Below are 23,928 nucleotides of genomic sequence, written 5' to 3'. Positions count from 1 at the left end.
ACTACTCATTTTGGTCTTTAATCTCACAGAAATGTTGACCTGGCCATTATGTGTGCTAGTGGAAACACTTTGGCTTTGGAGTCCAACAGATGTGTGTGTGAATCTCAGGGCAATTTATTTTGGCTCCATTGATGTTTATGGAAGTCCTACTATGTGCCAAATATGAATAAACACTGGGGATTTGCATCCCAGTGCATATCCCATTGGGATTCATCCCAAAACCAATGCATCCCCAAACGAAAGCATCCCAAAACGAATGCATCCCAGTAACTTGCCTTAAGTATGGTACAATTTCTAGAGCTTCATGAGAGAAAAATACCAAACTGCAGAGAGAGATTCTGTGAACTTTTGACATTCTGAGATTTTAGGCAGTATTTTGCCAACTGAGATTGCTAAGGCATTGCTTTTGCCATTACTTTGACAGTATTGCTGAGTGCAGAAAAGACTACAGCAAAATACTTCTTATTAGGCTATTTTCAGTTATTTTCTGACAACATGACATTCAGAAAACATTGGATCAAACTAATACATTTGTTCCTGTATACTCTGGAATCTTTCCTATGGTTAACCAATCCAGAATTTGTAGGCTGCAATATTTAACCTTTTGTGAAATTGGGAAAACATGTCATATGTTTCTTAACTTCATAAAAATATGCAATACTAATTTGGCAAGTTTATTCAAAATGTAACTTGCATTCTCAGGTGCATTTCTTCAGAACCGGGTACATATATTATTATTTTTTATTTTATTTGTCAGTTTATCAGTTTTCATTTATGTATTGCTAATCCTTGAATAACATGGATGAGAGTAACTAAACATTTCTTTCTAATACATGCACACATACACACATTTTCATTCTCTTTTTCTTGTAATATTTATAGATCTAAAAATAACCAAAAAAATCATTTTCACAATTTGTCATTTTTGCCAGCCTCACCACTGTTAGTACAGCAGGTCCCCAAATAACATTGTTTAGTTCAACATTGTTTCATTACAATGATGAGGAAAATAAAATTGATTTTCTGCCAGGACCACTGTTGGAGAGGAGTTTGCACGCTCTCCCCATGGCTGCATACATTTTCTCCAGGTACACTTGTTTTCTGTCATGTCTCAAAGCTGTGTACATTAGTTTCTTTGGTGTGTCTATATTGAGCCCATGTGGGTGAGTATATGTGGGCGTGTGAGTGCACCCTGTGATGGAATGGCATGCTGTCCAGGGCTGGTTCCTGCCTTGTGCCCTGAGCTTCCAGGATAGGCTCTGACCACCGTCAACCCTGAACTGGAATAATTGAGTAAATCATGTTTTTGTTAATCTTTCACAAATATATGTGTAGCTCACATTTATTTCAGTGTTTGCTATTAGAAGTGTTTTTTTATTTAGAAGTTTGGAGATGTTTCTGTGACCAGACATATGACATAGGAACTTTTATTTCTATCAATCAGCTTATGGTAAAATTGGTTTCATTAAATGTTGATTTGGTTAAAGCAGTCTCCAAGATCATATAGATGACATTAAGTAAGGACTGCGTTGGCTTTTTCCCGACAGATAAAGCTTTCTAACAGCGTCTATCATGCTCTTAGTTTTCTTCTCTTTTATGGGGACATGTGCCTCCTTTTCCAAGAAGCCTCCCTGGTTTCCTTCCTTCATCTCTCATATGAGTGTTTATCTAGCAGTGATTTACACTTCTTGGCCATTCTTCTCTGAGAAAAATTTGGATGAAGCTACATTACTACTTCTGTTATCTCTTTAATCCCTGAAATGCCAGGCATTTATATTTCTTCATTTATATGGCCCTTCCCTTAATATTTGTGTTTGTTTGCTTGTGATGAATAAAATGTTTTGTTATGATATTTTAAAATTCACTTGAGTGAATTTTTATTCAACTTGTGATAATTGAAATAATTGTTCTGAATGGAGCCAGGAAAAAGGATGATTCATATAAAACATTCTGGGGAAAATGACTTTACTTTCAATAAGACCAACTACTGGCCTTGAGAAGATTTTCTTAGGCGGATAGCAGGAGATTAAATATTTCATCTTTATGTATCTTTTGGGCCTTGAAATCTGCATTTCCTAGAATTATACTATTTTACCATAAGACCAGTCCTTGAGCCACTTCATTCATTTGCAATATATTTTGAAGTTGCACAAGTAAAGCCATATAATAATTTCTGTTGAAAGATTTTACTGGAGGGCATAATGATTATCCTAATATTTGTAGAGGTTCTTAATGCTTCATTATCATTATTGTTATTATCCTAACTTTTATGTACTTGTCAAAAAGAGTATACACGTTAGTTTATATTTTTTCAGTTATTTCGGATGCACAATTATTAACCATCTTTTTAGTCCTATAGAATTTTTCCCTCTTCTAAATTTGAATTAAAATATGATCTCGGTCAATTTGGCTATATGATGATATCTAAAAAATAAATCTATATTAATACTTCTATGGTCATAAGAGTTAAATAAAATTGTTTGGAAAGTTTTTAAATTATGCTAAGTTGGAAACAAAAAAATTGCTTACCTTGGACCCCAAGAAGAATTAATCCAGCATAGGAGACAGAACTCGAAACAAAAAATATAGCGTGGTACAAATTACAGTGGGAAATGCTAAATAAAAGTGTTCTATAGACACATATAATACACAGAAGAGGTGAGACATATAACACACAGAAGAAGTGACAATTATTTTTTCTGGTGAGAGATATGGGCTGGGCCTTCTAGGATGTGGGACAAGCTGGCAGGGTGGAAGGCAGGGAAGAAGAAAGAAGCTGTGAACCCCAGGCTCTTGGGTACAGTCTGAACTCTCCTGTGGCTGGAGGGATGAGGTTTGACAAATGCTGCCACCATCCTTGGGACTTGGCAAAGTGGTTTTCAGCAGTTACAAATAAGAAATATTTCCCATTCTCCTCCCCACCTCTAGTTACTTTATAAACCAAACTCTGAGTTTGCAAACATTAGCAGTGGCTTCTCAATGTCAAAGGGATATTTCTTTCCTTGTGTTAATATTGAAAATTCCTTCCAGCCATAAAAACGAACAAAATCACATCCTTTGCAGCAGCATGAATGCAGCTGGAGGCATCATCCTAAGCAAATTAACACAGGAACACAAAACCAAATATCATGTGTTCTCATGTATGGGGGGAGCTTAACATTGGGTACACATGAACACAAACATGGCAGCAGTAGACACATGGGAATCCAAAAGTGTGGAGGGAGGGCATGAGACAAGGGGTGAAGAAATACCTGTTAGGTTCCATGCTCACTACTTGGGTGGGATCATTAGAAGCCCAAACCTCAGCATCACACAATATACCCATGTAACAAACCTGCACATAGACCCCCTGAATCTAAAATAATAAAATTTTCTACTTCGGTTGTGTTCTCCCTCTAAGTTTTGACACCTCTATTAGTTTCATTCCCATTTATTTCCTTCTCAGTTTTCTTTTTGGCATACCCCTCTCTGCTTATCTCAACATGGGTATTTATCTGGACCCCCAACCTTGAGTGTGTTTCTTGCCCACTCTGCTCCCTGAACTCTAGATGTGATTATTCTGACCATCACTTAGATGTCTCCAGCTGCAGAAAACTCCCACCTGTTCACTCTCAATTACTGCCTGTATGGTGAAGGGGGATGTTTCAGGAGATGTACTTGATTGTATGTGTGCAGGTGGGCAGGGTTAGTGGGAGGGAGAAGCAGGAATGAGGACTGAGACCAGCTGTCTGGTGGGCACTTTGGTGAATGCTGGTGTGCACATGGACATGCCTCTCTTCCAGGTTGCTGGAGACCTCATCAGGCGCTTACACCTTGAAGCCCATGCGGACAAACCTGTGGCCACCTACAGTGGGGGAACCAAGCGGAAACTCTCTACAGCCCTGGCCCTGGTGGGGAAACCTGACATTCTTTTATTGGTGAGTAGAGAAATGTCAATATCTTGGAATAAGACACATATTGCATATTGATTTATAAACTGATTTTAAGGGTTTTTCTGGGAAGTAACTTCAGAACTTGCAAAGCTGGTTCTACAAATTAGTAAACTGTTTTGCCATAAGCCAACATTTCCCAAATGTCATTTGAATTTTACAGAAATAAAACATTTATCTTTTGCTAGATTCACTTATATTTGTCAAGCTGAAAATTCTATAAAATTTTAGCATTAAAACGGTGTTTTAAAAGATTATTAGAATTCATCTATAATCTGAAAACAAATTATGTTTTCCTCTAGAATATTGCTTTTATGTATTTTTCTGTGTGTAGATGTATGTTTATCACAGCAGTAGTGACACCTGTCATGGTGAATCTTAAAGATGGGTGTTGAGAGTGAAGGATGGATATGATGTTGAGAGTAGGGAAGAAAACTCCAGCAAGAGGGTAGAGTATATGCAGTAGTCTTGAGACAAGGTGGTCTACAATCAATCTGGGAACTGCAATTAATTTGATTTGAATGAATCAAAGCATTGAGGCAACAATTGTCAAGAAATGGAGTTAATTGTCTTGCATTTCATAAAACAGTTATAACTGTTAATACAAGTAATGCCATTGAAAGAATAAATATAGGCTATTGTTACATGCCATGAATTGGATTCTAATCACTAGAGTGCGTCTTTGGACTTCACACCAGTAGAGAGTCTGAGGGGTGTCAAAAAGTGTGGAAAACAAAACAGATTCCTTTTTTTCTATCTTTCTTCGTCAAGTGAATACACCCTTTTAGTGGGGTAGTAAATGGGGATTGAGAAGGTCTGTGTGGGAAAATGGTCTCATCGTTTGCTGATTGTCTCCTGGAAACTCACCTGAATGTTCTTTTTAGGTGCCATAAATTTGCTTTTGCAATGTCCAAATTCCTGGACTATTGTATAGTTTCATATTCCAGAATCTGATAAAAACTACCATTTGCACAATCCTGAAGTGTACAAATTACATTTTATTTTCAACTTGAGGCAGGATTATGTTGAGTAGTTAACAAGATGTGGGCATTCATTACTTTCTGTGGAATTTCCCTTTGCCCAGCCTCTTACAATACATCTCCTCAGTTGGATGAAGGGGCCTCTGCTCTGTAGCCATGACCTGGCTCACTGCAGACGCTGACATGCTTTTCTTTGATACATCCTTGCTCTCAGCTTTCCGTGGATGCCCAAACCTGTGACACAGTGGTCAAGGTGGGGACTCTGGAGTTTGACTGACAAGCATTGAATTTTGCTTCTGCAGCCACCCAACACTTGGCCTTGTATGTTCTATGCCTGCTTCTTTCTCATCTGAAAATTGTCCTGATAATAGTGTCTGTCTCATGAAGTCATTGAAAGCAGTAAATAAAATAAACTGCATTAAGCATATAGCCCAGTGTCCAGCAGATGGTAAACCACAGTAAATATTCGTGACTATGATGATGGTTACCGTTCAGAGCAATAGGTTAAAGAGATTTGCTGCCGGGCCTTTGGAGTTCTCAACAGAGAGACTAGAAGTGACTGTCAGAGCTGACATCAAGGAGGGAATCAGGAAAACGTAAATTACACATCCAACTGTCATACTGAGCATTGCGTGATCACACCTTTTATTTACTTATTTTTATAACTAGTACACTTACATTGCTTGATTTGCAGAAAAGACTAGATATTTATTTTCCTTTTTAGTGCTTCTCCCCCCACCCCTACTGCTTCCCATCTGTTTCTTTCTTTGGGGAAGTTTATGAACCTAAGCTCTTAAGAAATATGTGTTTAGTACTCCCTGGCTAATAAAAGCACAGAAATACATCTTACAGTTTGGCAAGATTTCTCTAGAAGTGGTTCATATAAGAAATACTTTGGTGTCTATTGAAGGAGAAAGCTTCAAGTTCTAAGAAACATCAATTTATTTGATGCTGCTAAATAAATGAAGCCTTTTTCTGCTATCATATGTCTTCCTAGGGGATATCATTCTGAAATTTTATGGAGGTGGAAAATTCATTTTAAAAATATCAAGGTTGGCTTACCTAGCCAGATCATGGAGGAGAACCAACCTGACATGAAAATATAGCCCAATTCCCCACCTCTCAGTTTTATGGAGGTATAATTAACCAATAAAAATGGTATATATTTAATGAATTCAACATGTGTTTTGATATACATAAATATTCCGATGTGATGACTACAATCAAACTAATTAACATATTGATGACATCACATAATTGCCATTTTTTTCCCCTGTGTGTGATGAAAACACTTAATATCTACCCTCTTAGCAAATTTCAAATATGTAATACAGCATCATTAGCTACAGTCCCTCTCTTAGTTCACTGTGCTGCTATAACAGACTGGATAATTTATAAAGAACAGAGAACAGAAATTTGAGTTTTGGAGTCTGGGAAGTCCAAGATTAAGGCACTGCCAGGTCCAGGTGTCTGCTGAGTGTGCCAACCCTGCTTTCTGAACCCTGTGCCCTCCAGAGGGGAGGAATAGGTATCATCACAAGGCAAAATTCAGAAGGGCAAAAAGAGGTGAATGTTCTTCATCACGTCCTTTTATAAGATCACTTAACCTTATAAACTCATTCACCTCCCAAAGGTCACACCTCTCAATACCGTTTCATTAGGGATTGAGTTTTAACATGAATTCTCTAGGGGACAAAACATCCAAACTGTAGCAGCCCTATATGCTGTATATTAGGTCTCGAGCACTTGTTTGTCCTGTATAACTGAAATTTTCTGCCTTTTGATAAGTATCTCCCCATTTCCACAGCCTGGCACCTTTCTACTCTCTCTTCCTATGTGTTCAACTTTTTAATATTTCATTAAGAAGTAGTGTTTTTCCATGCATGGCTTATTTCACTTTATGCTTGGCATAAAGTCCTCCAGATTCACTTATGTTGTTGAAAATGGAAGGATTTCCTTATTTTTCAGGCAGAATAATATTTCATTACACACACACATACACAGTGAGAGAGAAGAGAGAGAGAGAGAGACAAGGAAACAGAGAGAGAGAGACATATACATTTTCTTTTCCCATTTATACACTTAGGGATGCTTAGGTTGTTTCTATGTCTTGGCTTTTGTAAATAATGTTGTCATGAATATAGCACTGCAGATATCCCTTCCAGATATTGATTTTATTTCCTTTGGATACACACACAGAAGTGGGATTACTGGATCAGTGGCAGTAGTATTTTTAATTTGTAGAGGAACCTCCACACTGTTTTCCATAATGTGTGTACATTTACATTCCCACCAATTGTGTATAAGGGTTCACTTTTCTCTGAATCCTTGCCATTGCTAGTTATCTTCTGTCCTTTTAACAATAGCCATTCTAACAAGTATAAGATGATATCTCATTGTGGTTTTCATTTGCATTTCCCTGATTATGAATAATGTTGAGCATCTTTTCATATACCTATTGGCCATTTGCATGTCTTCTTTTGAGAAAAGTCTGTTCAAGTTTTTTGTCTATTTTAAATTATTATTATTTTGCTATTTAGTTTTACGAATTCCATATATAGGATGTAACCCCTTATTGGATATATGGTTGCAAATATTTTATCCCCCTTTGGCCTGCTTTGTTGATATTTTCCTTTCTTGTGCAGAAACTCTTTTCGTTTGAAATAGTCCCACTTTATGTTTGCTTCTGTTTTATGTGCTTTTGGTGTCATATCCAAAAAAGAAACAAGCAAAACATTGCCAAGACCAATGTCAAGGAGCTTTTCTTTTTTTTTTTTCTACAAGTTTCATGGTTTCTGATCTTATGTTTAAATCTTTAATACATGTTCAGTTGATTTTTGTGTATGGTGTAAGATAAAGACTGAGTTTTAATTTTTTGTATGTAGATATTCAGTTTTCCCAAAGCCATATATTGAAGAGACTGTCCTTTTCCCAGTTTTAATTTTGGTGTATTTGTCAAAGATTAATTGACTATATGTGTGTGGGTTTATTTCTGTACTGTCTATTCTTTTTTTTTTTTTTTTTTGAGATGGAGTCTCGCTCTTTCACCCAGGCTGGAGTGCAGTGGCGCAGTCTCGGCTCACTGCAAACTCCGCCTCCCAGGTTCACGCCATTCTCCTGCCTCAGCCTCTCCGAGTAGCTGGGACTACAGGCGTCCGCCACCACGCCCGGCTAATTTTTTGTATTTTTAGTAGAGACGGGGTTTCACCTTGGTCTCGATCTCCTGACCTCGTGATCCGCCCGCCTCGGCCTCCCAAAGTGCTGGGATTACAAGCGTGAGCCACCGTGCCCGGCCCCTGTCTATTCTTTTCTATGAATCTATATGTCTGTTTTTATTCAAGTACCATACTTTTAAAATTATAATAGCATAGTAGTATATTTTGAAAATAGGAAATGTGAGGCCTCCAGCACTGTTCTTCTTGCTTACTTTCTTTAGCTATTTGTGGTCTTTTGGGTTTTTTTAAATGTAAATTTCAGTATTCTGGTTTTCTATTTCTGTGAAAAAATGACAATGGAATTGTAGGAATAGCACTGAGTCTGTAGATCGCTTTGGGTAATATGGACATTTAAAAATATTAATTCTTTCAATCCATGTACATGGATAGCTCTCCATTTATTTGTCTTCAATTTCTTTAATCAAATTGTTCTAGTTTTCAGTATACAGATCTTTCACTTCTTTTGTTAAAATTATTTCTGAGTATTTTATTCATTTTGATCTTATTGTAAATGAAATTGTCTAAAATTTCCTTTTCTGATAACCCATTGTTACTTTATGGAAGCACAACTGATATTTGTATGTTGATTTTGTATCATATGACTTTATTAAATTTGTTTATTCTAATGGATTTTTTGGTGGAGTCTATAGTGTTTTCTGTATATTAGATCATGCTTTTGAAAAGATGATTTTACTTCTTCGTTTTTGATTTGGATGCCTTTTCTTTGTCTTGACTAATTGCTCTGGTTAGGACTTCTAGTATTATGTTGAATAGAAGTGGCTAGAGTGGGCATCCTTGTCTTGTTCTTCTTAGATTTGAAGTTTTTAGCTTTTCACTGTTGAATATGATGTTAGTTGTGGGCTTATGATATATGGCCTTTTATTCTTTTATTTCTGCTAACTTTGGGATTAGTTCATTTCTTTATCCAGTTTCTTCAATTGCAAAGGTAGGATATTTATTTGAAATCTTTCTTTTTTCTTAATGTTGATGACTTCTTCCTCAAATCTGCTTTTACTTCATCCCATAAGTTTTGTTTTGTTTCCATTTTCATTTGTCTCAAGATACATGTACTTTTTAAAATTTTCTTTTTAATTTCATTTTTGACCCATTGGATGTTCAGGAACATATTGTTAATTTACACTTATTTGTGAATTTTACAGTTTTCCTCCTTATTAATTTCTAGTATCATACCATGGTGGTCTGAAATGATACTGGATATGATTTTCATTTTTTAAAATTGTTTAGACTTGTTTTGTGGCCTAATATATGGTCTCTCCTGGAGAGTATTTTATGTGTGCTGGAGAAGAATGTGTATTCTGCTATGGTTGGATAGAATGTTCTGTGTATGGCTGTTAGGTTCATTTGGTCTAAAGCATAGTTCAAGTACATTGTTTCCTTATTGATTTTCTATCTGGTTAATCAATGTATCATTGAAAGTGGAGCCTTGAACTCCCCTATTATTATTGTACTTATGTCTTTTACTCCTTTCAGTTCTGTTAATATTTGCATTACATATATAGCACTCTAATGTTTGGTGCATATCTATTTACAATTACTCTTTTATCATTTTATATAAATTGACCATTTTATCATTGTATTTTTCTCTTTTTACAGTTTTTGACTTAAAGCATATTTTGTCTGACATAAATATATATAAACATGCCCTCTGGGTCATCATTTGCTTGGAGTATCTTTACCTATTGTTTCACACTCAGTCTATGTGTATCCAAAAAAACTGTACTAAGTCTCTTGCAAACAGCATAAGATTGGATCTTGGTTTTTATCCCTTCGTTCACTTTATGCCTTTTGATTGGCAAATGCTGTCTATTTACATTTAGTGTAATTATTAATAGGTAAGATCATATTCTTGACATTTTGTTAATTGTTTTCTGGCTATTTTTAAAGTTATTTATTCTTTTTTTTCTCTATTACTGTTTTTCTTTTAATTTGATAATTTTTGTGTGTGTTGGTATGTTGGTATGCTTTGATTCATTTCTGTTTTTTTTTTCTTGTGTGTGTGTGTGTGTGTGTATGTGTATGTGTGTGTGCATCTACTATAGGTTTTTTATTTGTGGTTACCAAGAATCTATATAAAACATCTTATAGTTACAAAAGTCTATTTTTAACCTGATAGTAACTGAACTTATATCACATTAAAAAAAAACTACACTTTTACTTCCAACCATCTCATTTTATGTTTTAGGTGTCACAATTTGCAGCTTTTTATGTTGTGTTTCCATTAAAAAATTATTGTAGCTATAGTTATTTTTAATACTTTTTTGTCTTTTAATCTGAATATTACAGTTATAAGTGATTTACACACCAACATTAAAGCATTAAAGTATGCTGAATTTTGCTGTATACTTAACTTTACTGTGAGTTTTATAATTTCATGTTGCTAATTAGAATCCTTTTATTTTGTTTTGAAGAACCCCTTTAGCATTTTTTTTTATAAGCCAGGTATTGTGTCAATGAACTCTTTCAGCTTTTGTTTGGGAAATTCTTTATCTCTTTTTTATCTCCGAAGAGCAGCTTTGCTGGGTAAAGTGGGTAAAGTATTTTTATTTGGCAGGTTTTTTTTCTTTCATAGGCTCACTCTTTCCCAGTCCTGAAGATTTCTTCTGAAAAATCCACTGATAGCCTTGTGGATGTATGTCATGAGCCTTTTTTTTGCTCTTGTTGCTGTGAAAATTCTGTTTTTCATTTTTGGCAGTTTGATTATTGTGTATCTCAGTGAATAATTTGTTGGGTTGAAGCTATTTGGGAACTTTTAAGCTTCATATGTATCGATGTTCAAATGTCTATCTCTTTATCCAAATTTGGGAATGTTTCAGCCATTATTTAATAAGCATTCTGCTGCCCTTTTTTCTCACCCTTTTTTATTTTGTAAATCTCATATTGTAAAAGTTAGGTCTCTGGATAATGTGCCATAAACCCTGTTAGCCTTTCTTTGTTCTTCTTAATTCTTTTTTTTTTTTTTAAATTTTCCTTGGCTGGATAATTTCAAATAATCTGCCTTCAAGTTCACAGATTTTTTTTTATCTGCTTGATCAAATGTGCTTTTGGCATTCTCTATTATATTTTTTATTTCATTATATTTTTCTGGGCCAGTATTTCTATTTGGTTCTTTTTTTATAATTTTGATATCTTTTTTGAATTTCTCTGGATGAGGTGAGTAAGAAGTGGGGCTCCTGGGTAGCCTGCTGCATGGCTGGAGGAGTCAGGCACTCCCTCATTGCTCTCTCACATTCCCCTATCATTCTGGCTTTGTTGAGCAGAGTGCAACAAAGCCAACTGGAGAGCTGCCTGTTAGAGCCAGAGCAGAGATTTTTCTTTCACCTGGGGTCTGGCCTCCCATGTCATTGTGTATATTTCTATTTGTGTTTTTCAAATGCTGATTACTCTGTGTTGCCTTTCCTTCAGGATGAGCCCAGCTCTGGGATGGATCCCTGCTCTAAGCGGTACCTGTGGCAAACAATAATGAAGGAGGTTCGGGAAGGCTGTGCTGCCGTGCTGACCTCCCACAGGTGAGTTCCAGTTTCTCTTGTAGCCATTTCCTGAGTAAGACTGAGTAACAAAGGTTAAGAAGTGCATTTAGGCCCCTGCACAGTGCTACACATAGACATTTCTTAATCTTTATAACACAATAATGGTGATATTATTGTTAGCCCTTATTGTATAAATTGAGACTGAAGTCATGAGGGATTATGTTGTATAACCAAGTTTACATAGCAAATAGGTGGCAGAGCTAGAATTTGAACCTAGTATTCTGTGTCCAAGGACGATATTCTTGCCTCATCCATTGCTACTGTTCAAGGATGAGTGCTAGACTACCATTTTCAGGTCTTCCTGAAGGATCTTTCAGATCCTTTCCATCCAAGGCCTATTAATTCAGCAGGTAGAATTAGCTGAACTAAAATACTTAACAGGTTACTGAATCTGGTTTAACATTTTCTTTATCACAGAATTAAGTTTGTAATTAGATTTCAAAACCATTGACTTCTTTTTAACTTTCTAATACACTGTTCTAGGCCACACAGAATTACAAATATAGATTTCATAAAACCTACTTGTTGGGAGTGAGCAATATGATTTAACCAGTACAAATCCTAATGATGTAATAAAGACCAGGCTTTAACATTTAGACTTGTTTTGTCTTTATGCTTAAGTAAAATATACTGTGAATAAGATGTCAAGAGCTGCCAAAGATCTGACATTTTGCCCTTTTGCAAGCTAACAAATTTAGCTTGATATAGTTTTATCGATGTTGACAGAAGAAATGAGACTTCTGGGACGGAGATGGAAGACTTTATTGCTCACAGCAAGAACAGTAGCCAGAGTGTCAGCATGGTTTCTCATTGGTTCCCTAAACTCCAGTTTCTGTTGGACTAATGGATGCCTGCACACAGAGGAGAGGAATGCCAAATCTAGTGAAATTACTACCTTATAACATCTGATAAGGAAGCCAGCCCTTGGTTTGGGAGGAGGTGTCACTTCTTCCACGGTTGTTTGCTGCAAGCATAACTTTGAGAAATGGCTCAGGTAAAGAGCAGTTAGGGTCTTATATTCTTGAAATTCATGGCAAGACATGTAGGAACACAAGGGACCCATGGAAACATGCTTCCCAACAGTCTAAATCATTCAGTCTCTGCTTGAATACCCCAGCTCTTGTTACCAGAAGTGAAATATAAAGCTAGCCCTATCATTTGAAACGTGAGATTTCTGAGAGGACCTCAGAAGACTTTACTGATTACTGCAGCATTATTAGTTTACGTAAAAATACTATTAAATGCTATAACTCAGCATGCATAATCCTGTTACACATAAATCTTATAGCCATTTCCTGTAACAAGTGTTTCTGGCTGCAAAGCCGATGTATTGTGAAGAAATCAGCCATTCACACATTTCTCACATTGCTTCATGTCAAAGTAGACTTTTCTTCTTAATTTTCTATCTCTAGGCTCTTTCTTTTTTAAAAAAATTCATTCACTGATAGGTTTGTCTATACTGCTCAACATTCCCCAATTTTCACTGCCAGACTAAACTTTACACTGTTGTTTTTTTTAAATATCATTTTCTGAAGTATAATTTACATTTGATATAACTTAATCACTGTAAGTATGGAATTCTATAATTCTTTAGCAAATTTATAGACCTGTGCAAATATTACCATAAATAAGCCTTAGAACATTTGGGTCACCTCCCCCAAATTTTCTCATGCTTATTTTCAGTTAAATTAGCATTCAGGGCCAGGCGCTGTGGCTCATGCCTGTAATCCCAGCACACTGGGAGGCCGAGGCGGGCGGATCACGAGGTCAGGAGATCAAGACCATCCTGGCTAACACGGAGAAACCCCATCTCTACTAAAAATACAAAAAATTAGCCAGGCGTGGTGGCGGGCGCCTGTAGTCCCAGCTATTCAGGAGGCTGAGGCAGGAGAACGTCATGAACCCGGTAGGCGGAGCTTGCAGTGAGCCAAGATCAGGCCACTGCACTCCAGCCTGGGCGTTAGAGCAAGACTCCATCTCAAAAACAAAAACCACAACAAAAAAATTAGCATTCAAAACCTCCACCTAGGAAAACATTGATGGCTTTCTGCCTCTGTAAATTTGCTTTATATGGATATTTCATTAACTGAATCATATAATTAGTAGTCTGCTGCATCTCTTTTTTTAATTTATCATAACACTTTTTTTTGAGATGGAGTCTTGCTCAGTCGCCCAGGCTGGAGTGCAGTGGCACCATCTTGGCTCACTGCAAGCTCCGCCTCCTGGGTTCATGCCATTCTCCTGCCTCAGGCTCCCGGGTAGCTGGGACTACAGGCACCCGCCACCACGCCTGGCTAATTTTTTTGTATTTTAGTAGAGACGGGGTTTCACCATGTTAGCCAGGATGATCTCGATCTCCTGACCTCGTGATCCGACCGCCTGGGGCTCCCAAAGTGCTGGGATTACAAGCGTGAGCCACCGTGCCCGGCCTATCGTAACATTTTTTTGCGTTTTATGTCAATAGCTTGCTCCTTTTCATTCCAAATGGTACCCCATTTTATAGCTATACCACTTTTATTTATCCATTCATCAGTTGAGCATTTGGGTTGTTTCCAGTGTTTTGCTATTATGAATAACATGTTATGAACAGTGATATAAATGTCTGTGTATGTATAGACATGTTTTAATTTTTTTAGATTTTTCTGAGTCAAGTTGCTAGGTTGAATAGTAAGTTGTATTTGACACTTTAAGAAACTGCAGAGTTATTTCCCAAATTGGCCTTATCAGTATATGTTCCCAGCAACAATGATGCGTCTTCTTTATTCCACACCCTTGTCACTACTGCCTGTCTTTTTTCGTTATAGGCATCCTAGTGAAGTGGGGTTTTAATTCACATTTTCCTAAGGACTAACACTGTTAGAATCTTGTCATGTGCCTATTGGTTATTTGTATTAATTCTTTAGTGAAATATCTATTCCAATATCTCCTCCATCCTCCATTTCTTAAAAATGGCTTTATACTTTAAAGTAGTTTTAGGTTCACTGCAAAATTGAGAGGAAGGTACGGAGATTTTTAAAATCCCTCCTTGCCTTCACACATGCATATCCTTCCCTATTATCAGCATACAGTACCAGAGTGATACGTTTATTAAAATTGATGAGCCTACATTGACAGCACATTACCACCCCAATCCAATTTACATAGGGTTCACTCTTGGTGTTGGACATTTTTTGGGTTTGGACAAATATCTAATAAGAATCCACCATTATAGTATCAGATAGAATTGTTTCTCTGCCCTAAAAATTTTCTGTGTTCCACCTATTCATCTCTCCCTCCCGCCTAACCCCTGGTAACCACTCATCTTTTTACTGTTTCCATAGTTTTACCTTTTCCACAATGCCATATAGTTGGAATCATATAGTATGTAGTCTTTTCAGGTTGACTTTTTTCATTTAGTTTCTCCCATGTCTTCTCATGACTTGATAGCTCATTTCATTTCAGTCCTGAGTCATATTCCACTATCTGGATGTACTACAGCTTATTTATCCACTCATCTGCTAAACCACATCTTGGTTGCTTCCAAGTTTTGACAATTTTGAATAAAGCTGCTTAAGGATCCATGTACAGTTTTTTGTGTGAACATATTTTCAACTCCTTTGGGAAAGTACTAAGGAATGTAATTGTTGGATCGGATGGTAAGAGTATGTTAATTTTTGTAAGGATCCCTTACATTTAAATTGTTTTTTATCTATTATTTTTGAATTGTAATAGTTCTTTTTATGTAGCAGATATTCCTATATTCTGAATAGAAGTCCCTTGCTGGATAAATGATTTGCAAATACGTATTTCCAGTCTATGGCTGTCTTTCCATTTTATTAATAATGTCTTTGGAAGTGCAAACATTTTAAATTTTGATTACATTCTACTAGAAATACCATTTAACCCAGCAATCCCATTACTGGGTATTTGGTTTTGCAAGTCATATGTTGTGTACTGCAGTATCCAACTCCACTGTTGTAGTGTGAAAGCTCCCACCAGTATTAGGTAAATGCGTAATTGTGGTTGTATTCCAATAAAACTTTATTTGTTCCTCTCCCCCTAACCCCCGCGAAATGGTGGCAGGCTGGATTTAGCCAATAGGCTGCGGTTTTTTACTCCAGGCTTAACATATGGTCTATCCTACAGAATTGTCTATGCAAAGGAATATGTATTCTGTAGTAGTTGGATGGAATATTGTATATACAGCAAGTTAGTTTGACAGTGTTGTTTAAGTATTCTGTATTATGGATTTTTTCCTGTGTATTCTATCAATTACTGAAAATAAGATATTGAACTCTTCAAGTATAATTGTTGCATTTTTCTTTTCCTTCTTTAGATTCTGTGAGTTTTTGCTTCATATATTTGGAGTCTGTGTAGTTAGGTGAATATGCATTCTTAATTGCTATCATACTAATATTTTGACTTTCTTATCATTATGAAATGTCTCTTTTTCACTCTAGCAGTATGTTTTATCTTAAAGTCTGTTTTGTTTCTTAAAATAGCCATTGCTTCTGTCTTTTGGATGATGTTTGTATGGTATATCTTTTTATATTCTTTTATTTTCAAATAATTTGTGTCTTTGAATAGAAGGAGTGTTTCCTATAGATTGTGTATAGTTGGATATTGTTTTTTTTTTTCCCAATCTGACAATGTCTGCCTTTTGTGTGAGGTATTTAAACTGTCCCACATTTAATGTAATTATTGATATGGCTGAAGTCACATTGACCGTTTTGCTATTTTTTACATAATGTCTCCTGTGTTTCTTATATCTGTTTCTACTTGGCAGTCTTATATATCAAATGAATAATTTGAAGTATACTGTATTTAATGTTTTATCTATTTTTTTTAGTCATGTTCTTACTGGCTAGTCTAAGGATGATAGTATACATCTTGATGCTAACTTAATTCTAGAGAAGTATTATAATCTTGCCCTAATATGGCTCTATTTCCTCCCTTTTTCTTTGTGCTATTATTACCATATATATTACATTTTTTTTTTTTTTTTTTTTGAGACGGAGTCTTGCTCTGTCGCCCAGGCTGGAGTGCAGTGGCGCAGTCTCGGCTCACTGCAAGCTCCGCCTCCCGGGTTCACGCCATTCTCCTGCCTCAGCCTCTCTGAGTAGCTGGGACTACAGGCGCCCGCCACCATGCCCGGCTTATTTTTTTTGTACATTTAGTAGAGACAGGGTTTCACCGTGGTCTCGATCTCCTGACCTCGTGATCCGCCCGCCTCGGCCTCCCAAAGTGCTGAGATTACAAGCGTGAGCCACCGCGCCCGGCCATATTACATTTTATATGCTATAAATCCAATAAAGCATATTATAATTTTCACTTTACACACTTTTAAATCTTTTAAAGAAGATAAGAAAATATATCAAAAAGAGATATCCACAGTCTTAAATAGTAATCCATACAATTGTCATTTCTGATGTATATCTGTCCATATGAAAAATGTGAGAAAATTTTGGCCATTATTTACTCAAACACCTTTTCTGGTCCTATCTATCTTTCCTTTTCTTTTGGTCTTCCATTACATGTATGTTCAAACTCTGATCTTATCGCACAAGTCTGAGTTCTTGCTCATTATTTTTAGTCTTGTTTTTCTCTATTTTTGGATTTGATAATCTTTATTGATCTATGTGTTCACTGACTCCTCCGCCATTTTGAATCTGGTGTTGACTCCTCTAGTGAATTTTTCATTTAATTTCTTGTAATCTTTAACTGAAAGATTTATTTTTTTATAATTTTTATCCCGTTCTTCAGAATCCCCACTTACTAATATTGTTGTCAGACTTTTCTTTAATTCTTTTTATTTGTTATTATTATACTTAAAGTTATGGGGTACGTGTGCAGAACGTGCAGGTTTGCTACATAGGTATACATGTGCCATGGTGGTTTGCAGCACCCATCAACCTGTCATCTACATTAGGTAATTTTCCTAATGCTGTCCCTCACCCAGCCTCCCACCCCCGCAACAGGCCCCGGTGTGTGATGTTCCCATCCCTGTGTCCATGTGTCCTCATTGTTCAACTCCCACTTATGAGTGAGAACATGTGGTGTTTGGTTTCTGATTTGTGTTACTTTGCTGAGAATGATGATTTCCAGCTTCATCCATGTCCCTGCAAAGGACATGAACTCATTCTTTTTTATGGCTGCATAATATTCCATGGTGTATGTGTACCACATTTTCTTTATCCAGTCTATCATTGATGGGCATTTGGGTTGGTTCCAAGTCTTTGTTATTGTGAACAGTTCCTCAGTAAACATATGTGTGCATGTGTCTTCATAGTAGAATGATCTATAATCCTTTGGGTATATACCCAGTAATGGGATTGCTGGGTCAAATGGTATTTCTAGTTCTAGATCCTTGAGGAATCGCCACACTGTCTTCCACAATTGTTGAACTAATTTACACTCCCACCCACAGTGCAAAAGTGTTCCTATTTCCCCACATCCTTTCCAGCATCTGTTGTTTTCTGACTTTTTAATGATCAGCATTCTACTGGCATGAGATAGTATCTCATTGTGGATTTGATTTGCATTTTTCTAATGACCAGTGATGATGAGCTTTTTTTCTTATGTTTGTTGGCTGCATAAATGTCTTCTTTTGAGAATTGTCTGTTCATATCCTTTGCCCACTCTTTGATGGGGTTGTTTGTTTTTTTCTTGTAAATTTGTTTAAGTTCTTTGTAGATTCTGGATATTAGCCCTTCGTCAGATAGAAAAATTGCAAAAATTTTCTCCCATTCTGTAGGTTGCCTGTTCACTCTGATGGTAGTTTCTTTTGCTGTGCAGAAGCTCTTTAGTTTAATTAAATTTCATTTGTCAATTTTGGATTTTGTTGCCATTGCTTTTGGTGTTTTAGTCGTGAAGTCTTTGCCCATGCCTATGTCGTGACTGGTATTGCCTAGGTTTTCTTCTAGGGTTTTCATGGTTTTACGTCTTACGTTTAAGTCTTTAATCCATCTTGAGTTAATTTTTGTATAAAGTGTAAGGAAGGGATCCAGTTTCAGCTTTCTGCATATGGCTACCCAGTTTTCCCAACAACATTTACTAAATAGGGAATTCTTTCCCCATTGCTTGCTTTTGTCAGGTTTGTCAAAAATCAGATGGTTGTAGATGTGTGGTATTATTTCTGAGGCCTCTGTTATGTTCCCTTGGTCTATATATCTGTTTTGGTACCAGTGCCATGCTGTTTCTGTTACTGTAGCTTTGTAGTATAGTCTGAAGTCAGGTAGCTTGATGCCTCCAGCTTTGTTATTTTTGCTTAGGATTATCTTGTCTATGGGGGCTCTTTTTTGGTTCCATATGAAATTTAAAGTTTTTTTTTTTTTTTTTTTTTTTCTTTCCAATTCTGTGAAGAAAGTCAGTGGTAGCTTGATGGGGATAGCATTGAATCTATAAATTATTTTGGACAGTATGGCCATTTTCATGATATTGATTCTTCCTATCCATGAGCATGGAATGTTTTTTTCATTTGATTGTGTCCTCTTTTATTTCCTTGAGCAGTGGTTTGTAGTTCTCCTTGAAGAGGTACTTCACATTCCTTGTAAGTTGTATTCCTACGTATTTTATACTCTTTGTAGCAATTGTGAATGGGAGTTCATTCATGATTTGACTTTGTTTGTCTGTTATTGGTGTATAGGAATGCTTCTAATTTTTGCACATTGATTTTGTATCCTAGACTTTGCTTGAGTTGCCTCTCAGCTTTAGGAGATTCAGGATTGAGACGATGGGGTTTGCTAAATCTATAATCATGTCATTGGCAAGCAGAGGCAATTTGACTTCCTCTTTTCCTAATTGAATACCCTTTATTTCTTTCTCTTGCCTGATAGCCCTGGCCAGAACTTCCAACACTATGTGGAATAGTAGTGGTGAGAGAGGCCATCCTTGTCTTGTGCTGATTTTCAAAGAGAATGCTTCTAGTTTTTGTGCATTCAGTATGATATTGCCTGTGGGTTTGTCATAAATAATCTTATTATTTTGCAATATGTTCCATCAATACCTAGTTTATTGAGAGTTTTTAGTATGAAGGGCTGTTGAATTTTGTCAAAGGCCTTTTCTGCATCTATTGAGATAATCACGTGGTTTTTGTCACTGATTCTGTTTATGTGGTGGATTATGTTTATTGATTTGCATATTTTGAACCAGCCTTGCATCCCAGGGATGAAGCTGACTTGATTGTGGTGGATAAGCTTTTTGATGTGCTGCTGGATTCAGTTTGTCAGTATTTTATTGAGGATTTTCACATCGATGTTTATCAGGGATATTGGCCTAAAATTTTCTTTTTTTGTTGTGTTTCTGCCAGGATTTGGTATCAGGATGATGCTGGCCTCATAAAATGAGTTAAGGAAGATTCCCTCTTTTTCTATTGATTGGAATAGTTTCAGAAGGAATGGTACCAGCTCCTCTTTGTACCTCTAGTAGAATTTGGCTGTGAATTCTTCTGGTCTTGGGCTTTTTTGGGCTGGTAGGCTATTAATTAATGCTTCAATTTCAGAACTTGTTATTGGTCTATTCTGGGATTTGACTTCTTTCTGGTTTAGTCTTTGGAGGGTGTATATTATTTCAGTAATTTATCCATTTCTTCTAGATTTTCTTGTTTATTTGCATAGAGGTGTTTATAGTATTCTGTGATGGTAGTTTGTGTTTCTGTGGGATCAGTGGTGATATCCCCTTTATCATTTTTTATTGCATCTATTTGATTCTCTCTCTCTTTTCTTCTTTATTAATCTGGCTAGTAGTCTATCTATTTTGTTGATCTTTTCAAAAAGTCAGCTCCTGGATTCATTGATTTTTTGAAGGATTTGTTGTGTCTCTATCTCCTTCAGTTCTGCTGTGATCTTAGTTATTTCTGTCTTCTGCTAGCTTTTGAATTTGTTTGCTCTTGCTTCTCTAGTTCTTTCAACTGTGATATTAGGGCGTCAATTTTAGATCTTTCCAGCTTTCTCTTGTGGGCATTTAGTGCTATAAATTTCCCTCTACACACTGCTTTAAATGTGTCCCAGAGATTCTGGTACACTGTGCCTTTGTTCTCATTGGTTTCAAAGAACAGCTTTATTTCTGCCTTCATTTCGTTATTTACCCAGTAGTCATTCAGGAGCAGGTTGTTCAGTTTCCATGTAGTTGTGCAGTTTTGAATGAGTTTCTTAATCCTGAGTTCTAATTTGATTGCACTGTGGTCTGAGAGACTGTTATGATTTCCATTCTTTTGCATTTGCTGAGGTGTGTTTTACTTCCTTTTATGTAGTCAATTTTAGAATATGTGTGATGTGGTACTGAGAAGAATGTATATTCTGTTGATTTGGGGTGGGAAATCTGTAGATGTCTATTAGGTCTGCTTGGTTCAGAACTGAGTTCAAGTCCCAGATATCCTTGTTAATTTTCTGTCTCAATATTCTGTCTAATATTGACAGTAGGGTGTTAAAGTCTACTACTATTATTGTGTGGGAGTATAAATCTCTTTGTAGGTCTCTAAGAATTTGCTTTATGAATCTGGGTGCTCCTAGGTTGGGTGAATAGATATTTAGGATAGTTAGCTCTTCTTGTTACATTGATCCCTTTACCATTGTGTAATGGCCTTCTTTGTTTCTTTTGATCTGTGTTGGTTTAAAGTCTGTTTTATCAGAGACTAGGATTGTAATCCCTGCTTTCTTTTGCTTTCCATTTGCTTGGTAAATATTCCTCCATCCCTTTATTTTAAGCCTATGTGTGTCTTTGTACATGAGATGGGTCTCCTGAATGCAGCACACCTGTGGGTCTTGACTCTTTATCCAATTTGCCAGTCTGTGTCTTTTAATTGGGGCATTTAGCCCGTTTACATTTAAGGTTAATATTGTTATGTGTGAATTTCATCCTGTCATTATGATGCTAACTGGTTATTTTGCCTGTTAGTTGATGCAGTTTCTTCATAGCATTGATGGTCTTTACAATTTGGTATGTTTGTGCAGTGGCTGATACCAGTTGTTCCTTTACATGTTCAGTGCTTCCTTCAGGAGCTCTTGTAAGGCAGGCCTGGTGGTGACAAAATCTCTCAGCATTTGCTTGTCTGTAAAGGATTTTATTTCTCTTTTGCTTATGAAGCTTAGTTTGGCTGGATATGAAATTCTGGGTTGAAAATTCTGTACATTAAGAATGTTGAATATTGTCTCCCATTCTCTTCTGGCTTGTAGGGTTTCTGCAGAGAGATCTGCTGTTAGTCTGATGGGCTTCCCTTTGTGGGCAACCCGACTTTTGTCTCCGGCTGCCCTTAACATTTTTTCCTTCATTTCCACCTTGGTGAATCTGATGATTATGTGTCTAAGGGTTGCTTTTCTCAAGGAATATCTTTGTGGTGTTCTCTGTATTTCCTGTATTGGAACATTGGCCTTCCTTCCTAGGTTGGTGAAGTTCTCCTGGATAATATCCTGAATAGTGTTTTCCATCTTGGTTCCATTCTCCCCATCACTTTCAGGTACACCAATCAAATGTAGATTTGGTCTTTTCACACAGTCCCATATTTCTTGGAGGCTTTCTTCGTTTCTTTTCACTCTTTTTCTCTAATCATGTCTTTTTGCTTTATTTCATTGAATTGATCTTCAGTCTCTGATATCCTTTCTTCCACTTGATTGATTCAGCTATTGATACTTGTGTATGCTTCACGAAGTTATCTTGCTATGTTTTTCAGCTCCATCAGGTCATTTATATTCTTCTCTACACTGATTATTTTAGTTAGCAATTCATGTAATGTTTTTTCAAGGTTCTTAGCTTCCTTGCATTGGGTTAGAACATGCTCCTTTAGCTTGGAGGAGTTTGTGATTACCCACCTTCTGAAGCTTGCTTCTGTCAGTTCGTCAAACTTATTCTCCATCCAGTTTTGTTCCCTTGATGGCAAGGAGTTGTTATCCTTTGGAGGAGAAGAGGTGTTCTGGTTTTTGGAATTTTCAGCCTTTTTGCTCTGGTTTCTCCCTATCTTCATGGATTTATCTACCTTTGGTCTTTGATGTTGGTGACCTTTGGATGTGGTCTCTGAGTGGACATCCTTTTTGTTGATGTTGATACTATTCCTTTATGTTTGTTACTTTTTCTTCTAACAGTCAGGCCCCTCTGCTGCAGGTCTGTTGGAGTTTGCTGGAGATCTGCTCCAGACCCTGTTTACCTGGGTGTCAGTGGCAGAGGCTGCAGAACAGCAAAGATTGCTGCCTGTTCTTTCCTCTGGAAGCTTCATCCCAGAGGGTTACCTGCCAAATGCCAGCCAGAGCTCTCCTGTGTGAGGTGTCTGTTGGCCCCTACCGGGAGGTATCTCCCAGTCAGGATACACAGGGGTCAGAGACCCACTTGAGGAGGCAATCTGTCCCTTATCAGAGCTCGAACACTGTGCTGGGAGAACTGCTGCTCTCTTCAGAGCTGTCAGACAGAGACATTTAAGTCTGCTGAAGCTGCACCCCCAGCCACCCCTTCCCCCAGGTGCTCTGTCTCAGGGAGATGGGGCTTTTATCTGTGAGTCCCTGACTGGGGCTGCTGCCGTTTTTCCAGAGATGCCCTGCCCAGAGAGGAGGAATCTAGAGAGACACTCAGCCTTGCTGAGCTGCAGTGGGCTCCACCCAGTTCGAACTTCCTGAAGACTTTGTTTACACTTTGAGGGTAAAACCGCCTACTGAAGCCTCAGCAATGGCGGATGCCCCTCTCCCAACCAAGCTCGAGCATCCCAGGTCCACCTCAGACTGCTGTGCTAGCAGCGAGAATTTCAAGCCCATGGATCTTAGTTTGCTGGGCTCTGTGTGGGTGGGACCCGCTGAGCCAGGTGCCAGGCACTGGAGGAAATCTCCTGGTCTGCCAGTTGCAGAGACCATGGGAAAAGTGCAGTATTCGGGGCGGAGTGCACCGTTCCTCCCAGTACAGTCTCTCACAGCTTCCTTTGGGTGGAAAAGGGAAATCCCCTGACCCCTTGTGCTTCCAAGGTTGAGGCAACACCCCACCATGCTTCAGCTTGCCCTCCATGGGCTGCACCCACTGTCCAACCAGTCCCAGTGAGATGAACTGTGCACCTCAGTTGGAAATGCAGAAATCACCCACCTTCTGCATTGATCTCTCTGGGAGCTGCAGACTGGAGCTGTTCCTATTCGGCCATCTTGCCAGCTCTCTCTTTAATTCTTTAAATTTGGTTTTCATTAGTTCTTTGATGATGTTTATAATAGCTGCATTTAATTTTTTTCTTCTAAATCTAGCATCTGAGAACACTTATAAACAATTTCTTTTGACTGCTTTTTCCTCCCCAATTATGGGGAGAAACTTTCTT

The 23,928-nt window shown here is 37.3% G+C and overlaps 1 protein-coding gene across 1 annotated transcript in view; it reads left to right on the top strand.

The window, feature by feature from the left end:
* Positions 1–23,928, top strand: part of ABCA13 (ATP binding cassette subfamily A member 13) — a 514,266-nt gene that overhangs the window by 448,878 nt on the left and 41,460 nt on the right. Inside the window, exons 57-58 of the mRNA XM_055294536.1 lie at positions 3,783–3,917; positions 11,548–11,651. Of these exons, the coding sequence (XP_055150511.1) occupies positions 3,783–3,917; positions 11,548–11,651 (239 nt within the window). The remainder of the gene's footprint in view (positions 1–3,782; positions 3,918–11,547; positions 11,652–23,928) is intronic.

Source organism: Symphalangus syndactylus, chromosome 9, assembly GCF_028878055.3.
Source record: "Symphalangus syndactylus isolate Jambi chromosome 9, NHGRI_mSymSyn1-v2.1_pri, whole genome shotgun sequence".
In the NCBI taxonomy this organism is placed as follows: Eukaryota; Metazoa; Chordata; class Mammalia; order Primates; family Hylobatidae; genus Symphalangus; species Symphalangus syndactylus.
The sequence above is the reverse complement of the archived record's forward strand: the minus strand, read 5'-3'. Positions and strand labels throughout refer to the sequence as shown.